This window comes from Canis lupus, chromosome 13 (assembly GCF_011100685.1).
Source record: "Canis lupus familiaris isolate Mischka breed German Shepherd chromosome 13, alternate assembly UU_Cfam_GSD_1.0, whole genome shotgun sequence".
Classification (NCBI taxonomy): Eukaryota; Metazoa; Chordata; class Mammalia; order Carnivora; family Canidae; genus Canis; species Canis lupus.
Window position 1 is genome coordinate 19,803,174 of NC_049234.1, and position 17,491 is coordinate 19,820,664.

The 17,491-nt window shown below is 41.9% G+C and overlaps 1 protein-coding gene across 1 annotated transcript in view; it reads right to left on the reverse strand.

The window, feature by feature from the left end:
• Positions 1-17,491, reverse strand: part of SNTB1 (syntrophin beta 1) — a 232,668-nt gene that overhangs the window by 19,333 nt on the left and 195,844 nt on the right. The window contains exon 4 of the mRNA XM_038555424.1: positions 12,857-12,996. Within this exon, the coding sequence (XP_038411352.1) occupies positions 12,857-12,996 (140 nt within the window). The remainder of the gene's footprint in view (positions 1-12,856; positions 12,997-17,491) is intronic.

Below are 17,491 nucleotides of genomic sequence, written 5' to 3' on the forward strand. Positions count from 1 at the left end.
AAAACCGGTAAAAAGAAATACAGAATCAAGACATAAGATTACTAAGCACTGCAGTTGGAGCCCAAAACAAACAACAACAACAAAATTAGAATGGGGGAGACTCGGTGTAGAAGCACCACCGGAAATTAGTTGATGGCTGGCTCCACTTAGAGCAACCAACAGCACTAATGTGAATTTAAGATGAATTAATGGAATGAGAGCAGGTGATGGTCCTCTGTCGCCCTGTACTGATCAAACCACACCTAAAACACACCATTTGGTTTTAGACACCAAACTTTAGGAAAGGACTTCATCTTTCTGTACCCTGCATCCATTAGGCAGTGTCATGGAAGCTGTGGACCCTTTTTCTGAATAATGTGTACAAATTATAAGGTAAATAGAATTTCAAAGGAAACCAGTGATACTAAAATACAGCTCCATACAAGTGTCATGATATTAGAAGACAATGATCCAAACAGAAAAGTACAAAAACTGCTTCAGAAAGGACATTCTTGGAGATAATCAGTCTGGAAAAGAGAAGACAGTGTGTGAGGAATGGGAGGGGGGAGGAGGCCGCCATAAATGTCCCCAGTATCTGGGGAGGTGCTCAAGCACCTCCAGGGGACTCTAGAGGGCATTCTGGCCTTGAAAAATCAACCTTGATGGTTGATTAAAACCTTCCCTGAACCCTGGCCCATCTAGGAAGAATCACCTTTGGAGCAGATGATTCGCTTCTGAGGATCTAAGGTGAGGCAGGATCTCTTCCAGTGGGGCTGAGACTGCTTACGATGGCGGCCAGGAAGTGTTCGTGGAGGCCACTCTGTAAGGTTTGTTGCTCGTGTATCAAAGTCGACAGCTCCAGGGTAAAAATACGTGGAGGGAAAGAAACATTGGCTGTTGGCGGCACAGCAATCGGCTGGAGCTCAAGACCAAGTATAGCACGATCTCCTCGAGGGAGGCACCCCTTCTCTGGATTCCCACACAGCACTGAAGATCACCACCCCATCTCCCTCTCTAGATCCTGATGTTCTCCAGGGGAGAAGACTTGTTGCATCTCTCATTGATTTGGTGGCGTCTAGCATTCAACTCAACACACGATATGTGTTCAATGCATGCTGGCTGAATAACTGCACAAATACAAGTTTTCCAAAATGTTTTAAAAATCTGAGTTTAAAACAAATACAATTAAATTAAATTAAATTTAAAAAAATCTGAGTTCAATTTTGCAAAGGAAAGTACACACACACACACACACACATATCCTTGGCCTATTCGGAAATGCTACGAGACGTGAGGCAATGAAAAGGCCCCCTCGTGAGCTCTTCATTTGCAGACCATATTTGGGAACACATCACCGTAGCCAGCTTCTGGACACTTTAAGTAGCAGGTAAATGTCAGCTGGACTTTAAGATTTAGAAAATACATATTTAGAAAGGTAGGGCGAAAAAAAAAAATAGAAAGGTAGGGCGTCATCCAGAATGTGTCTGCCAGGAACAGCATTTTGACATTCCTCCCAAGATTCTTCCCAAAGATCTTTTCTGATCTGCAGTCTCAAGGGGGACTCTGAAATAGCTATTATTTATGTTTCAATTATTTTACATTTTAAGCTATTTATGTAGTCTTAAAAATATGACCATCTGTCTCATATCTGCAACAGGGACGAGGCTACAGCAACCAAGAAAATGCTATCTCCCAAGAGAAGATAACTTTCTTATCCTGTCGGAAGAAAATACTGGCACCCTGGGACAAGCTTTCAAGCTACAATTCACACCCAGTTTCTGAGCGTTATCTGAAACGGTGTGAGAAGCCCAAGGACATGCTTGTCCCTGGTTACAGAGTTCAAATACGTATTCCCACGGTTAGAAGCAAAGTCAAGAATTCCAGCAAGATTTTACATTTCCTACTATTTGGGAGCATGAGTAAGTGAACAAATGAAAGGCCTATATAACGTGCGGGGCAGGAGAATGAATCCCTGGGTGTGAGGGGACAGAGCAGAGTCAGGCAGCCCAACTCGGCCATCTGCCAACTGTGTGACCTTGGCAAGTTACCTAAGCCCTCCCTGCCTCAGATCCCTCAAATGCAAACTGGAGACAGCAGTATGCCTACTTCATTGTGTTGTTGATAAGGATGAAATGAGTTGTGTGAGTACTGTATGGAACAGCACCTGGAACAGAATATATAGGAAGAGCAACTGGTATCATTAGTTCGATCAGGGCAGGATTTTTCATTCGATTGTTCTCTGCTGTATGTACACAACCTAGAACAGTTCCAGGCACATGGCAAGCACTCAGTAAATATTTGTTACATCAATGACTGAATGAATAGCTACAATACAAGGAGGACTCTTTTCCAAGAAGTTTGTGATTAAGGACGCCTGTGAGATACTGTGACTTCTCTCTTACCCTTGGTCATCCATCCATGAAACCACAGCTAATGCTAGATCCAAAGAACCTGGGTTTATATCCATCAGATGCTCATTTCCAGATTAATTCAACCCTGGCCAAAAGTGATCTTGAAAGGTAATTGGGATGAGATGTTCTATGGGATTAGCCTAACATCCACTGCCTGTTTCTTCCTTCAAATCCATCTTTAGCAACTAGTGTTTTCAGTAGTGACTTGGTCCTTTAGGGAGTCAGAGTTGCCATTTTTTTGGGGGGTGGGGGAGTGGGTCTGGGAGTAGAAGGTGCCATTTTATTAAAAAAAAAAAGTGAATCATTAAGATTTCACATTCCTGGCCAGCATGGATCCATGGTATGTACATTTAAAGAACTGCATGTAAATGGATCCCTAACCTGGGTAAAAAGAAAGGGTGAAATATTTTTAAATTACTTCAACTGTCCAAAGTGGCTCACAAGGTGGATTCCACAAGGCTCAACGTGGCAGTGGGATAAGCCCATTTGTAGGTCAAATTCTTTGTTTGATACCTGGGGGAGCTTGGCAGTAAGAAATGCCTTCATTCCCTCAGGAGGCCAGGCAAAATGCATGTCCACCAATAACTGAGGTGCTAGACGGCATACAGTTTCTAGATCCTCAGATATGCCCCCCTCTGCCTGCTTGGTTTTGAGAAAAAAACATAACAAAAAAAAAACTGTCTCACAAAGGAAGCTTATGCACTAATTTACTTCTGGATAGGTGTTAGAGGATGTTGCATAAAATGTTCCATACAAAAACATTATTATTAATATCCTTAATTAAAATAAAAGCAGTTGCAGCACACAGGTTCAGCGAAATTAGTAAAACTACATATTAGGTAACTGGGTTGCTAAGTAATATTACATTCTCATTTTACTTAATTGCTGAAATTAGCCATCTCCCAGTACATGCCACAGTGTAAGCCCCCCAAAAACAAGAAAGCAAAACAAAGGATCTGGTCAGATCCTTTAAATGATTCAGGTGTTCTTTAATAACTTTTATCCACTGGCCACCCTAATGGAGCCCAGCTGTCAACCGGTTGTCTAGGAAAGAAGTGAGGGGGAAAGTCACTAATAAGCTAATAAGAGGGCTGCTCAGGAACCAGCAAGCTGCCCCTCAGCCAAGAAGAGCTGAACAATTGCCTCGTTTCTAAACCTTCTAAACTTCTTTCATCTGAACATGGTGCTGAAAGGTCAGGCAAGGTCCCATCTCTAGAAAAGATATTATTGAGGGATACTGTCTTAAAGCAAAGACCGATGTAATACAGGAGAATGAGCAACAAAAGGGCCAATTTTTTACTATTTAGTGGAATTAATCCAGGTGGACTTCCAGAGACAGGGACGTATATTCTCCGTGGTCTCGTGACCTCTCACAGCCAGCTGTCATCAGAAGTGGAGAGAGGAAAGCAGATGCCTACTGTGTGAAAGGCTGCACTTAGTCTCCATGAGGTCTTGGAAGTGGTATTTACATGCTCCATTTTACCAACAAGGTAAAGGAATCCATGGTTCTGAGTGGTAAAGTAGCTGCCCAGGATCACAAGGTGAGTGTCCAGAACTTGAACCCAAGTCCACCTGACTACAAAGTTGATACTCTTTCCATTATACCAGGAAAAAGGGCCAAACTCCAGCTTGTCAACTATAGGCAGAAATTGTTCCCTCTTATAATGAGAGGGAATAATGAGCTCTTCAGGTCACCCAAGGATTTAATTCACCCACACACCCACACACTTGCCATGTCTAGAGATGAACAAGGCCTACGATCTGAAGGATATTCTCACATCGTGACAGTCCAATGTGTTGGGAAGTTTTCCTTTTAAGTCTTTTTTATCATTTAGCAATCTTAGAATTTTAATTTTTAGATATACTCTTTGAGTTTTTCCTGGTTATCTCTTCCATATTCCATTATCCCATCCATGTTTTAATTAGTTCAACATATATCGCAATGAGTATAGAATATAGATTATAAAAAGATCTTCAAGAACCTCTCCATGGAAGGTAATGACAAATAAAATCTGTACTCTTTTACTGGGAAAATGAAACCATGAGTAAATAACCTGAACAATTAGCTTTTGTAACACTTGGCTTTTACCCCTCCCGTTTTGCATTTTTTTAAATCCCCCTAACATCAGCCCTTTGTACAATGCTGGCCTCTAACAGGGGACTGTTAAACATTTCTTAAATTGAACTGGACATCCCTGCTCCAAAGAAGAAGTCATCAGTAGGCCACCTACCTGCAGCGTCCTTACAAGTGTCATTAAGAGCTAGCTTTCTAGTGTGAGCTGAGAGGTTTCAGTCTCCCCACGTCCCTCTCTCTACAAACAAATCAACAAACTCTTCCTTCGCCCTGTCCTTATATCTCAATGACTTTGGTTTAAGACACTACAAATCCATGATAAATACAGTATTATATGTGGGATCAAACTTATTATTCATACATTAATTTCAATTATTTTTCCCAATCTTAATTGCTAACATCTATCAACCACTTATCATGTCTCAGGCATATGCTAAACACTTACATGTACTGTCTCAATGGGTCCCACCAATAACCATACAAAGCAGAAGAAACTCTTGCCCTTCATAAAGATGAGGAGGCTTGGATTCAGAGGAACTGATATTTTCCCACAACTGCATTGCAAGTCAAGGTCTCAGGATCCAACTCCCAGTGTGTCTGACTCCAAAGACCGTGGAGCTCCTCTGGTGTGAGCTGAGGGGTTCCAGTCTCCCTGCTCATCTCCCCTGCTCATCTCCCACCTGACTCTAAGGAGCTGCTGGATTAATAGGAGGGAGGAGAGGGGACCAGCAGTTAGTGTAAACTCTAGGTACATAGAGCCCAAACAGGATGGAAGGATGTGAAGACAAACCCTGAACTTTTCAGTTTGATAGAGTGCGGATCCATGGGCTTGCAGAGCCTCTCATGCTTCCCTTGGGAATGCCATGGCACAGACTCACATTCCCTAAGAGAAAAGAGGCTTACTGGGCTGAGTGTGCAAACCACAAACTGATTGTAATTTAATGTTTGACACACACAAACGGCTCAACTTCCCCAGTGGAAAGCATTCCTAAAATTTCTGAGGCTGGCCTGAGGCAGCAACTACTTTTAGCACGTAGAAACAGGTTAGTTCCTTAGGCACCAAAGATTACCCAACACGTTTAATAGAAATGCCAGTGTCTTTGGCTCCCATGTGGAATCAAAGGAGTGACCTGCACATTCATGAGTTCCTCTTCTCCAGCTACCCTATCCCTTCTCTTGGGCCCACAGTGGGGAGAACTGGGCTCAGGGCAGCATCACTCCTTCTGCAAGTTCTGTGCTTCCCAGTCTTTTGCCAACCACTGGGACTGGGCATGCAGAATTTCTGTGTTAAATCTCCTCTAGAATTTCAGACATACTGCAACCTCAACCCTCACTCTCTGTAGGCCTATCTCACTTACCAATTATGACGACGGTAACAAAGACAAAAACAAAACAACCCAACCCACTTCCTCCATATGGGCAAGAGTATATGTACCTTTTTTTTTTTTTAAGTGGTCAGCAACATCAAATAAGCTTTGACTAAGCAAAACAAAACCAAAAAAAAACAAAAAACATTTTTCCCAAAGACTCATAAAAGCTGAGGGATGAGAATAGCTAAAATCATGTGTTGGAAAACTTCTCAAATGCACTGCTATAAATTGTGCCATTGATGCACAGAGGCACCATCGATGCTTGTCAGTGGGAGAGGCGACGGCTCATACACTTCTCTGCTTGGTGGTCAACATCAAGAACACGCTGTGAACATTTCTAGTGTCACTGCTTTGAAACACAATCAAATCTTCATCTTCGAAAAAAATACAAATTTGATGTGCCTGAGACTACAAAACAAAGACAAAAACAAAAACAACAAACAACAAACCAAAACTAAACAAATCAACAAGTCAACAATGAACTGTCTGGGCAAGTAACTTGATTTTAGGAGAACCTGTTTCCTACTGGCTCTGGTCCCTGCCTGTTCTTGGGCAAGAGAAAAGCCTGTCTGACATCCTGAACAATGCTGCCCAGCACTGCTAAGGTGAAGGGAACAGGATTGGCAGTTGCCCAGACTTGCTGTGTGCCAGTTGTGATACTAAATAAGGCTGTACTTCTGTCATGGCCATGGACTGAATCCTGTCCCACTGTCACCCCGTCAGTTCACATGTTGAGGGCCTAACCCTCAAAGGGTAGATATTTAGAAACAGAGCCAACAAGGTGGTCATTACGGTTAAATGAGTTCATAAGGGTGTGGCCCTGCTCTGGTGGGTTTAGTGTCCTTATAAGAAGAGGCCACCAGAGAGCTCCAGTGTTCTCCCTCCCCGTACACACATAAAGAAGAAGTCATATGAGCACACAGCAAGATGGTGGCCACCTACAAACCAAGAAGAGGGCTCTCACCAGAAACCAACCACACTGATACTGGGGTCTTAGACTTCTCAACCTCCGCAATTGTGAGAAAATAATGATCTGTTGCTTCAGCTATCCAGGCTACGGTATTTTGGTGTGGCAGCCTGAGCTGACAGGCACGGTCATCATCCTGGCATTTTCATAATCACTCTGTCACAGACATTACGATCCTAGTTTTCAGGTGAAGAAACAGGATCAGAGAATTGACATGATTTGCTCAAGGTCACACAGCCTGTAAACTGGGGCTTGCCTGGGCAAACCTGGAATATGAACCCGGGTTGTCAAATCCAATACTGTGATTATTCCTCTCCACCAGTAAAAAAAGTCATTTTTATTTTTTAAGGAGATGTTTTTCAGGCTTTCTGTTTGTTGATCTATCTTTATTTTTATTATTACTATTTTTTTGCTGACAAGATCACCTTTAAAAGATTTCTCACAAGGTGCTATAATGACAACCTGTGGATTTCAGTTGTTCACAAGTTTTCAGTGTGATGAAGTTGTTTTTAAAATGTGGCCAACGAACTATCAAATCCCCAGATAGAGAAAAGGTTAAAAAATAAGAGTACTAATACTAAATGTATTTAGCACTTACCACATGTCAAACACTATCCTAAGCACTTTACATTACCTAATGTAACCTTTTAACAACCTTATCAGGTAGGTACAAATATTATGCCCGTTACAGATGAGGGACATGAGGTAATAAGAGATTACAAAATTTGCCCAAATTTCCAAAACTTGGTAAGCAGCTGGGATTTGGAGCCATGCTGTAAGTTTCCAGAGTCTGTGCCCTGGAGCATCCATGTAATGGAATGCTACACAGTAAAATAAAGTGAAGGTAGAGTACAAAACATCATAGGAAAATTCTAAGATCATGTTAAGTGAAAAAGCAGGGCAACCATACAACACATTTTAGGGGCTTCTGATGACTCTGTGAACACTAGATCCAGGACAGCCTTTGAATTAATTCACTGGTGGTCACCACAACATAAGGCAAAACAGTGCTTCTGAAGAACCACAGGGAAGAAAGATTTTTCACAGAGTTGGAACAACAACCCTAAAATTTGTATGGAACTTTTATGAATAGATAAAGATCATGAATAGCCAAAAGAATGCTGAAAAAGAAAACCAAAGCTGGAAGCATCACAATTCCAGACCTCAAGCTATATTACAAAGCTACAATCATCAAGACAGTATCATACTGGCACAAAAATAGACACATACGTAGAGAGAACAGAGAATAGAACCCAGAAATGGACCCTCAACCCTATGGTCAACCAATCTTTGACAAATCAGAAAAGACTATCCAATGGAAAAATGACAGTCTCTTTAACAAATGGTGTTGGGAAAACTGGACAGCCACATGCAGAAGAATGAAACTGGATCATTTCCTTATGCCATACACAAAAATACACTCAAAATGGATGAAAGACCTAAATGTGAGACAGGAATCCATCAAAATCCTAGAGGATAACACAGGCAACGATCTCTGTGACCTTGGCTGCAGCAACTTATTGCTAGACACATCCCCAAAGGCATGGGAAACAAAGGCAAAAATGAGCTATCAGAATGAAAAGCTTTTGGACAGCAAAGGAAACAGTTGACAAAACCAAAAGGCAACTTACAGAACGGAGAAGATATTTGCAAATGTTTTATAGGATAAAGGACTAGTGTTCAAAATCGATAAATAACTTATTAAACTCAACACCCAAAGAACAAATAATCCAGTCAAGAAATGGGCAGAAGACATGGACAGACATTTCTCCAAAGAAGACATACAAATGGCCAAGAGACACATGAAAAAATGCTCAACATCATTCAGCAACAGGAAAATAAAAATAAAAATCACAATGAGATACCACCTCACACCAGTCAGAGCTAAAATTAACAGTCATGAAACTCAAATGTTGGTGAGGATGCAGAGAAAGGGGAACGCTCTTACACTGTTGGTGGGAGTGCAAGCTGGCACAACCACTCTGGAAAACAGTATGAAGGTTCTGCAATAACTTAAAAATAGAGCTACCCCACAATCTAGCAATTGCACTACTAGGTATTTACCTAGTACAAAGATACAAATGTAATGATCCAAAGGGGCACCTGCATCCCAATGGTGATAGCAGCAATGTCCACAATAGCCAAACTACAGAAAGAGCCCAGATGTCCATTGCCAGATAAATGGATAAAGAAGATGTGGTCTACATATACAAATGAATATTATTCAACAATAAAAAAAATGAAATCTTGTCGTTTGCAAGGGCATGGTTGGAACTAAAGGGTATTTGCTAAGCGAAATAAGTCAATCAAAGACAATTATCATATGACCTCACTCATGTGGAATTTAAGAAACCAAACAGAAGTGCACAGAAGGGAGGGAATAATAAAACCGACAAAATCAGAGAGGGAGACAAACCATAAGAGACTCTGAACTTTAGGAAAGAAATTGAGAGTTGCTGGAGGGGAGGTAGGTGGGGGGATGGGGTACCTGGGTGATGGGCATTAAGGAGGGCACGTGATGTAATGAGCACTGGGTGTTATATACAACTGATGAGTCACTGAACTCTGCCTCTGAAACCAATAATACACTATATGTAAATTAATTGAATATAAATTAAATAAAATAAAATTTTATTTAAAAAGCAATTTTAAAAAGTCATGAGTCCCTTTCTTTAGAAAAACCCAGTCAAAGACTTATAATGCTTCTAGATAAGCTATGTGCCTAAATACTCATACATGCAGGACACACTGCCATATGTGACCATAGAGAACTCAGGGGAAATAAATGAGTCACTTGATGAACTTAAATAAGGGGCTGGGGAAGCAGCCCTTGGAAGAACTGGGGTAACTTCTGTAATGGAAGGATCCAGAGTTTCCCTTTGACCTCTACTACTCCTGGCAGCGAGTTTTCTGCCAGAAGCAAACAGCTTCAGCCTAGCCTCCCGTCTCAAACGGCCAGCTTTGTCTGCAGGGACAGAAGAGTTTCTATCTTCAGCTGCCGTGAACCCAGCTCCATAGCCTGGAGCCACACAAGGACTGTGTCCTCCCAGTGTGATTATGGGATTCCAGTGAAGGCGAGGGTTGTTTTCTTCATTTTTTGTTGGTTTTCCAACAGTCTTTCTCTAGGCATGTCTACAGGATGGTGGAGGGAAGAGGACCATGGTCAATGCATGGAAGCCATGGTGGCTGCTGCACAAGCCAGTTAGAAACCTATTTCCCCAAAGTGTATCTCCAAAGCTAGGCTTTGGAGAGACAGCAGCATTTCACCAATGCATCTAACACATGAGGACTCTGAAAGGGAGGTGCAGTGATTAGCTCGGGGTAAGTACTCTTCTGGCGGGAGGAAAACTAAGATGGAAACTCCAGCTGTCACATTTCCAGGCTGCTGCTCAGGAACAGGTGACAAGATATGTACTAGTTCAAGGGGACGAAATAAGCACAAACAGCCAGTGCTGCCTCCATATTGTGGACATCCTCTGCCTCACCGGTTACCAGCTGGAGATCAGGGTCATGATTATGAGCCGAATTTTATCACTGCTCATAGGACTAGCATACACATACAGTAACACGTTGATTTTGCAGTTCAACGGTGAGGCTGGGTAATTTGGAAAAGAGGTGGTAAATTGGGATGTCAAGGATCATCACTGCATCTCCTTTACATAGAGATGGAAGGCACTGATTTTTTATGATGCATATTCTGTTCTAACTAAGCACAGTTCACACTGAAGGGGTTTCCATTTTTACTTCCATAGCAGATGCAGGCTCATGGGTTTAGGTTACTCGTGTGCTTTGCTCACGGTCCAGACCTGGCATGTGAGCCTGTAACAGATACCTTTTGGTACCCCACCCAGACCTACTCCGATGCCATTTGTTGTCCTGTGCATCCCTCCCCGTGAGCCACTGGTGCCTGCTTGTGTAGATGGCCTGAAGAGCCTGCGACACAACCTCCCATCAGGCAGCTTGAGCTTTTGACACGCTGCTGATTCTGAGCTAGTCAAATACGCCCTAGGGTAGTGCTGTCCAATAGAACTTTCCGTGATGATGAATATGTTCTTGATCTGTATTGTCCAAAGTAGTAGCCAATAGTCACAGCTACTGAGTACCTGAAACGTGGCTAGTGTATGTAGCCTGAAGAACTGAATTTTTCAAATCCTGAATTGGGTGCATGAATAAAAAGGCAGCCCCCATGTCTGAATGCTCAGAAACTATGAGGAAAAAAAGCTATCCATGCGTTAGGGTAAGTTTTATTTTCAAGTTGCCCTAGAATTACCTAGGAACTTTACTGTACTTAGATGTGTGAGGCTGAAAATCAGTCTAAGAGGCATGAGTCCAATTTCTCTTCTTAGTACCTGGAAGACAGTGACCATCGTCTAATCTTTCTTTGGGTCCAGTTGTGAGAATGTCTCAGAATCTGCATATCAGTGCCCGTGGGTGAGGACTGTGGATGAGACTGTGGAACATGATGGCATTTGGGCTGAATCTGAATGGAACCTAAAACACAGCCTGAAGCTCCACTGTAGGATGTTTGGATTCTGATTATTGAGATTTTATTGTAAACATCAATAGTGCTTTCATGGCTACCTGTCAAAGGCTTTGAGGCTTAGGATATCCAAAACTTAAATTACTGTTTTATTTTATTTTATTTATTTATTAATATCTACGTGATCTAGGCTTGGTCCCTGGCCCCTGAAGGCCTCCTCCTCTATTCACCCTGAGGCCAATAATTGCCATCTTCAGGTCACCCTTGCTGTTCTCCATCATCACCATAAGTGAAAGGAAGAGGGGTTTTAAAGGAGTTTCAGCTCCATACACCATTGCTATTTTAATCTCATGTCCCCTCTTGTTCTGCTTCCAGGTCTCACTCTCTTCTCTGCACCTGAGCCTAAGCTATATCCTGTGTGGCATCTTAGTCCCTCCAGAATAGAGAACTCATCTTGTCTCCATCTCTCTCTCACTCAGGACTGATGCTCCAAAACCTCAGTCCACTCTGCTCTCTGTCTGTGGGACCAAACTCATTCCAGAGTGTGTCCCATGTTGTTCAGGAATTCATCCTACAGACATTGGGGCCCAGTATTGCCAAGCATAATGCCAGGGAGGCCAGAAACATAATGTTAGCATGCCTACCCTCTAGGTAAAGAAAGAGAGGTACAGGAGAAATGAAAGCTGCGTCCATCATCATAAAGCACATACAGGAAGAGCCAGCAACAGAAGCCAGGTCTGGGAGTTGCTAACTACTTGAAGGCAAGACTCCGTTTTAACGAGCTTTTGTGTTCAGGATAGAGACCTCTGAAAAGGGGTCTTCAGCATGTGCTGTTATCTTAAGCACATGATGCATTAAGATAACATATGTCACATGAACAATAAGGGACATTGAAGGCCCTAAGAAACAGATAGACTCTGGCAGCCCCACTTCCATAGGAAGTAACACACAATTGAGAAAGAATTTTCTATGGGGTCTCTGGTGCTGAGCAAACATTACAAAGCACACGAGTACACGCCCATATGACAATCTCTGTGCCAAAAGTGAAGACTCTTGCCTGATAATCCTACCTGAATTTCAAGACCATAAACACATGCACATAGTTGGTCTCAAAGGAAATGGAGTGGAGACCCAGGCAGGTGACCATCTCACAGATGTCACTGTTCCTTCAGGATGGATACGCAGTTTGTTTTTGTCTCTGCATTGCCCTGCGCTTGGCTATTCTCTCTGGATAAAGATGTGTGGCTATCTGCTGGAGAGCTCTCAGCTCCTGATGCAATAGTAAGCAGGAATATAATGCACTTAAATAATCATAATTGACCAGAACAATCTCAAACCGCAAAGACATCACACTCGCACAGCCCGAGTGGCTCAGCGGTTTAGCGCCGCCTTCGGCCCAGGGCGTGATCCTGGAGACCCAGGATCAAGTCCAACGTTGGGCTCCCTGCATGGAGCCTGCTTCTCCCTCTGCCTGTGTCTCTGCCCCTCTCTCTTTCCTCTCTGTTTCTCATGAATAAATAAATAAATCTTAAAAAAAAAAAAAGATATCACACTCAAACACAGGGCCATGGCTACCTGGTGGCAAGAAGAGGGTATGTGTGAACTGGGCTGAACCAGGCTTCCTTCCTCCGGGGCATGCTGTCATAGATTAAAAGGTCCTTCTCAGTCAGTACAACGAGTGCTGGCTTCCACTGCTTCTCACTCTCCCCAGGCACCTGAAACAGAAAACACAGCACTGTCACGTCACAGCCCGAAGGAAGAGTGGCTGGAAAGGAGAAGCTGGCATTCCTCCAATCAGAGGACCCGACAACAGGAGTCTTGGGTTCAGGTTGTGAAATCAAAATGAGAAGAAACCATTCATGGTCGCAGGATTCTTGATTTTTCTCAAGGGCCCAGCAGGTATCAGTACAGCCAAGAAGCAGCCCAGCTGCCAAACAGCTGTCACTGCTTCTCACCTGCCAGTCAGCACTGAGATCATTATTTCAGAGTGGGATGCAGATGCTCGGGGGAAGAAGCAATCCCAGATGGTTCTCTGGTAGAGTACATTGTTTTTATTATGAAATAGGAAGGTTTGAAAGCTTTTGAAGAAACATCCAAAGGCTCTGGGAATGTATTATGGAGGCACATGTCTGTCTGGAGAAGTAGGGGACATCACAGCCTTTCAGTTAGACTGTTTCTGTGACTTGGGCACCATCTTTAAATTCTCCTAGTTCCATTCAGCACAGAAAATTCCTTAACTCTAGAGGTGAAATGACCTGGCAGAGATATGAGAGGATTCCAACATCAAGTTGGATGTTTGGAAGTCCCTTCCAATCCTGGAAGTTGGGTAGCTCAGGTCTTAGTGAGCCACTCATGAGCCACTCCTCCCTCTGCCCAGTGTTGATCATCCCAACTCTGTACATGTTCATTTTTCCATCTCTGAAAATTCCCTCTGTCCAATTTGAACTCTAGGCCCTAGGATAAATCTTTATGCTCAGTTTGGAAAAACAAAACAAAAACAAAACCTTCCATGTGCTAACCTTGCTACTCAAAGCACAGATCACGTTCCAGGAGCGTCAGCATCACATGGGAGTCTGCTAGAAATACAGAGTCTCAGGTTCATCCTAGACCTATTGAATTAAAATCTGCATTTTAGCAAGGTCTTCGGGTGACCCATACATTCATTAAGGACTAAGAATCACTGGTGTAGATGAGGTTAAGGTTGTCTCTGATGCTGGAAATTTAGTGAAGATTCAAACCACAATCCAAAATCTATTCAAAATTCAACTAGGCAATAAGTTGAATAAATGATAAAATTAATTTCTTCCCTTTCTATTCTTATCATTTCTTTTCTTAAGTGTCAACACTGACATCTATATTGAAGTGGCTTTATTTTTTTTTTTTAAACCCGAAAGTGAATCTTTATTTCGAACAAGAAAATAATTCACAATCAATGACCCACATTTTTAAGAGTGGAAGACAAATTACCACAATCATCACCAAATTCAGAACAATAATATTTTTCCTAAGTGTCATAAGTACCTCTGTAACACCTTTTTCTTATTTTTTTTTTAATTTATTTTTTATTGGTGTTCAACTTACTAACATACAGAATTTGAAGTGGCTTTAAGACTGAATGATCAAAGTAGAGAAGATGTGCAGGGCTGTGGAAGGGGGGTGAGCTTTGTAGGTTATGCAGTTTTATGGGCTGCCTGAACCTGAGTCTCCGCTCCACTATTTATTGCCCATGTGACTCTGGGAGAGTTATTATTCTCTGTCCTTCTATTTGCTCACTGATAAGGATACTATCACACACAACAGTGGTTAACAGTGTCATCTCTGGAGCCAGAATGCCTGAACATAAATCATAGCTCCTCAATTTACTAGCTGTGAGCTCTCAGCCAAGTCAGCGAATCTTTGTATCTCAGTTTCTGTACCTGTAAGATGGGGAAACAATAGTACCTATATCAGAGGATTATGGTGAAGATTGAGTTAAAATGTTTAAAATGCTTATCACAGCGGAGAATTAGCACCATTTAGAGCCTATTAACTAGGGTTCACCTCATAATGCCAGAGTGGAGATTAAATGAGACGGTGCACGGGGTGCCTGGCTGGCTCAGTCAGTAGAGCATGTGATTCTTAATCTCAGGGTAGTAAGTTCAAGCCCCAAGTTGGGTGAGGAGCCTACTTTAAAAAAATAAACAAGTGAATGAATGAATGAATGAATGAATGAATAAATAAATAAATAAATAGAACTGAGTCAGTGTATGTAATGTGCTTAGCATGATACCTACCAGATGGTAAGACCCTAGTAAATCACAGGGTGGGAAAATCATAGCAGTCTCACTGGCTTCTAAAGTTGTCAAAAGGAATTCTTTGGAAATGGCAATAATATGACAAAGTACTGACTTTCCTAGGAAAAAATTATAAGGAAATCCAAGAATACCTTTGGTGCTAACAATTTCAACTCATCTTTTCCTATCCATCCCTAAGTTCTCCCAGGAAGAATCCATTACATCATGATCATGCTCCTTCCAACAATTCCAGACAAAAGCTCCCTTTTTGGGGCACCTGGGTGGCTCAGTCGGTTAAGAGTCTGCCTTCAGCTCAGGGCATGATCCCAGAGTCCTGGGATGGAGCCTCATGTCCGTCTCTCTGCTCATGGGGAACCTGCCTCTCCCTCTCTCTCTGCTCATCTCCCTGCTGGTGCTCATTTGCACTCCCTCTCTCAAATAAATACATAAAATCTTAAAAAAAAAACAAACAAACCCACCTCCCTTTCTAGAAAGAAAAAACCCCTGTAAAGCTATTTACACTAGAATGTGAATGACTACCTGACTTGTTTCTCCCATTAGGCATTTGGTACATATTTTAAAAATCCAGTTTTATCCTATTGCTTTTTCCAACAGAACAGCAGCATCTTTAAGAGATCAAAATGAATTGTCACAGAATGCAATATACGGGACCTTACAAGGTGACCAAGCTATGGTCTCAAAGCATAGTGTTTGGGGAGTTTGAAATAAATTTCTTCCAGCCTCTACATTATACTTAGTAAATTACTTTTCTAGTTCATTAAATCGGACTGGAAAAGCTACAAATGATCCTCCCAAAATGCCTATCTTACTTACCTAGTCAGATCTGATCCATTAACTTTGACTAGCATCATTTAAATGTGAACATAACTAAGTATCATTCTTCAAAAACAATATTAACTTTGCAAAATAAACCTTAACAGTGAATGGCAACAGTAAAATGCAGACCCTTCTACTGGTGGAATCACAAACTCACCCACACGTCAAAGAGTATACAGAGGTATCAGTAATTCTAAAGCCCTAAAACATCTTGTCGTTTATCAAAGAGTGTTTGGTGGATTTGCTAACTGTGCTGTGAGAATACTCAGTGGGCATTTTCCACAGTTTCTGGGTGCAGAGCTTTCATTTTAATACTATGTGAATGCTTGAAGCTAGAAATCTGCCCATGAGGACAATCAACTTTCCAAGGAGAAAAATGTTATGTTGAAAACAGGTTTTTAATACCATACTTCATGCCATGTGAGCTTCACACTGCAAAGCCTTTCCAGAACACTTATTTTTAGGGGGGCTAGTGTATTTATGCTGCTGTTCAGTGACAACTTCCATTACAAATCCAAATTTCCTGGCACCCAAAGATTCTCCAGCATAAATGCAACCATTCTGGGATGAGTCTCTATTTTATTAAAACGTGACTCCTGAAAAAGAGGTGACAACTTCCATCTCAATCCTAGTTTCCTGCTGCCAAATGCGGTGGCAGTTTCTAAAGAACTGATCATGTTTCTCATGAAGAAGGAGAAGGGGAATATACAGGGAAAAAGACTCACAATTCTGAAATTACTCTGTCGGGCAACTGTGTTGAAGTGGAATCCTGTCCCCTACTGTCACTTCTGTAGAGCATGAGAGAAAAGGTTTACAAAATGACAAGAAGAATTTGAGAGACTGGAAAGAAGTTACTGGTAACAACTGAAGGAAGTAGAAACACATGGATGAAGTCCACATGTGGTATAGCTTAAACTTACAAAATGTTACATGTCAATTCTATTTCAATAAAAAAAAAAAAACCAAAAAACTGAGGAAATAGAATCATTGAATCCTCTATTTCAGACAGGTCTCATAAGTCATCTACATCAGCAGTTCTTAAACTTTTTAAAAAAGATTTTATTTATTTATTCATGAGACAGAGAGAAAGGCAGAGACAGAGGCAGAGGGAGAAGCAGGCCCCTGCGGGGAGCCCCATATGGGACTCGACCCCAGGACCCCAGGATCATGACCTGAGCCTAAGGCAGACGCTCAACAGCTGAGCCATCCAGGTGCCCCATTTTTTAAACTTTCAAAATTCAGTGGACACTCTGATCAGATTAAATCACAAGTCAAAGAACAAAATATAAAACAATTGAAAAAGGCTCTGTGTGTGGTTACAGCCTGGTTGAGATCCAAGACTTTACGCCTTTATCTTATCGCCAGCCACACCTCTGAGTGAGGTTCCCAGCAACCCCAGGGATACAGTTTGAAAACTACTGACCTCGTGTTCTCTAAAATACCTAGAATCTGCAGATTAGTTTCAAAGAGACAGTCTTACCAAAGCTTTTCAGTACCTTTTCTGTAGGTATTTCCAAAAAAAGAATACTGCTGTTGCCTAGGCAAAGTCGCAATGATGAAATTAATTAATACATACAGAGGGCTTAGAAAAGTGTCTTGC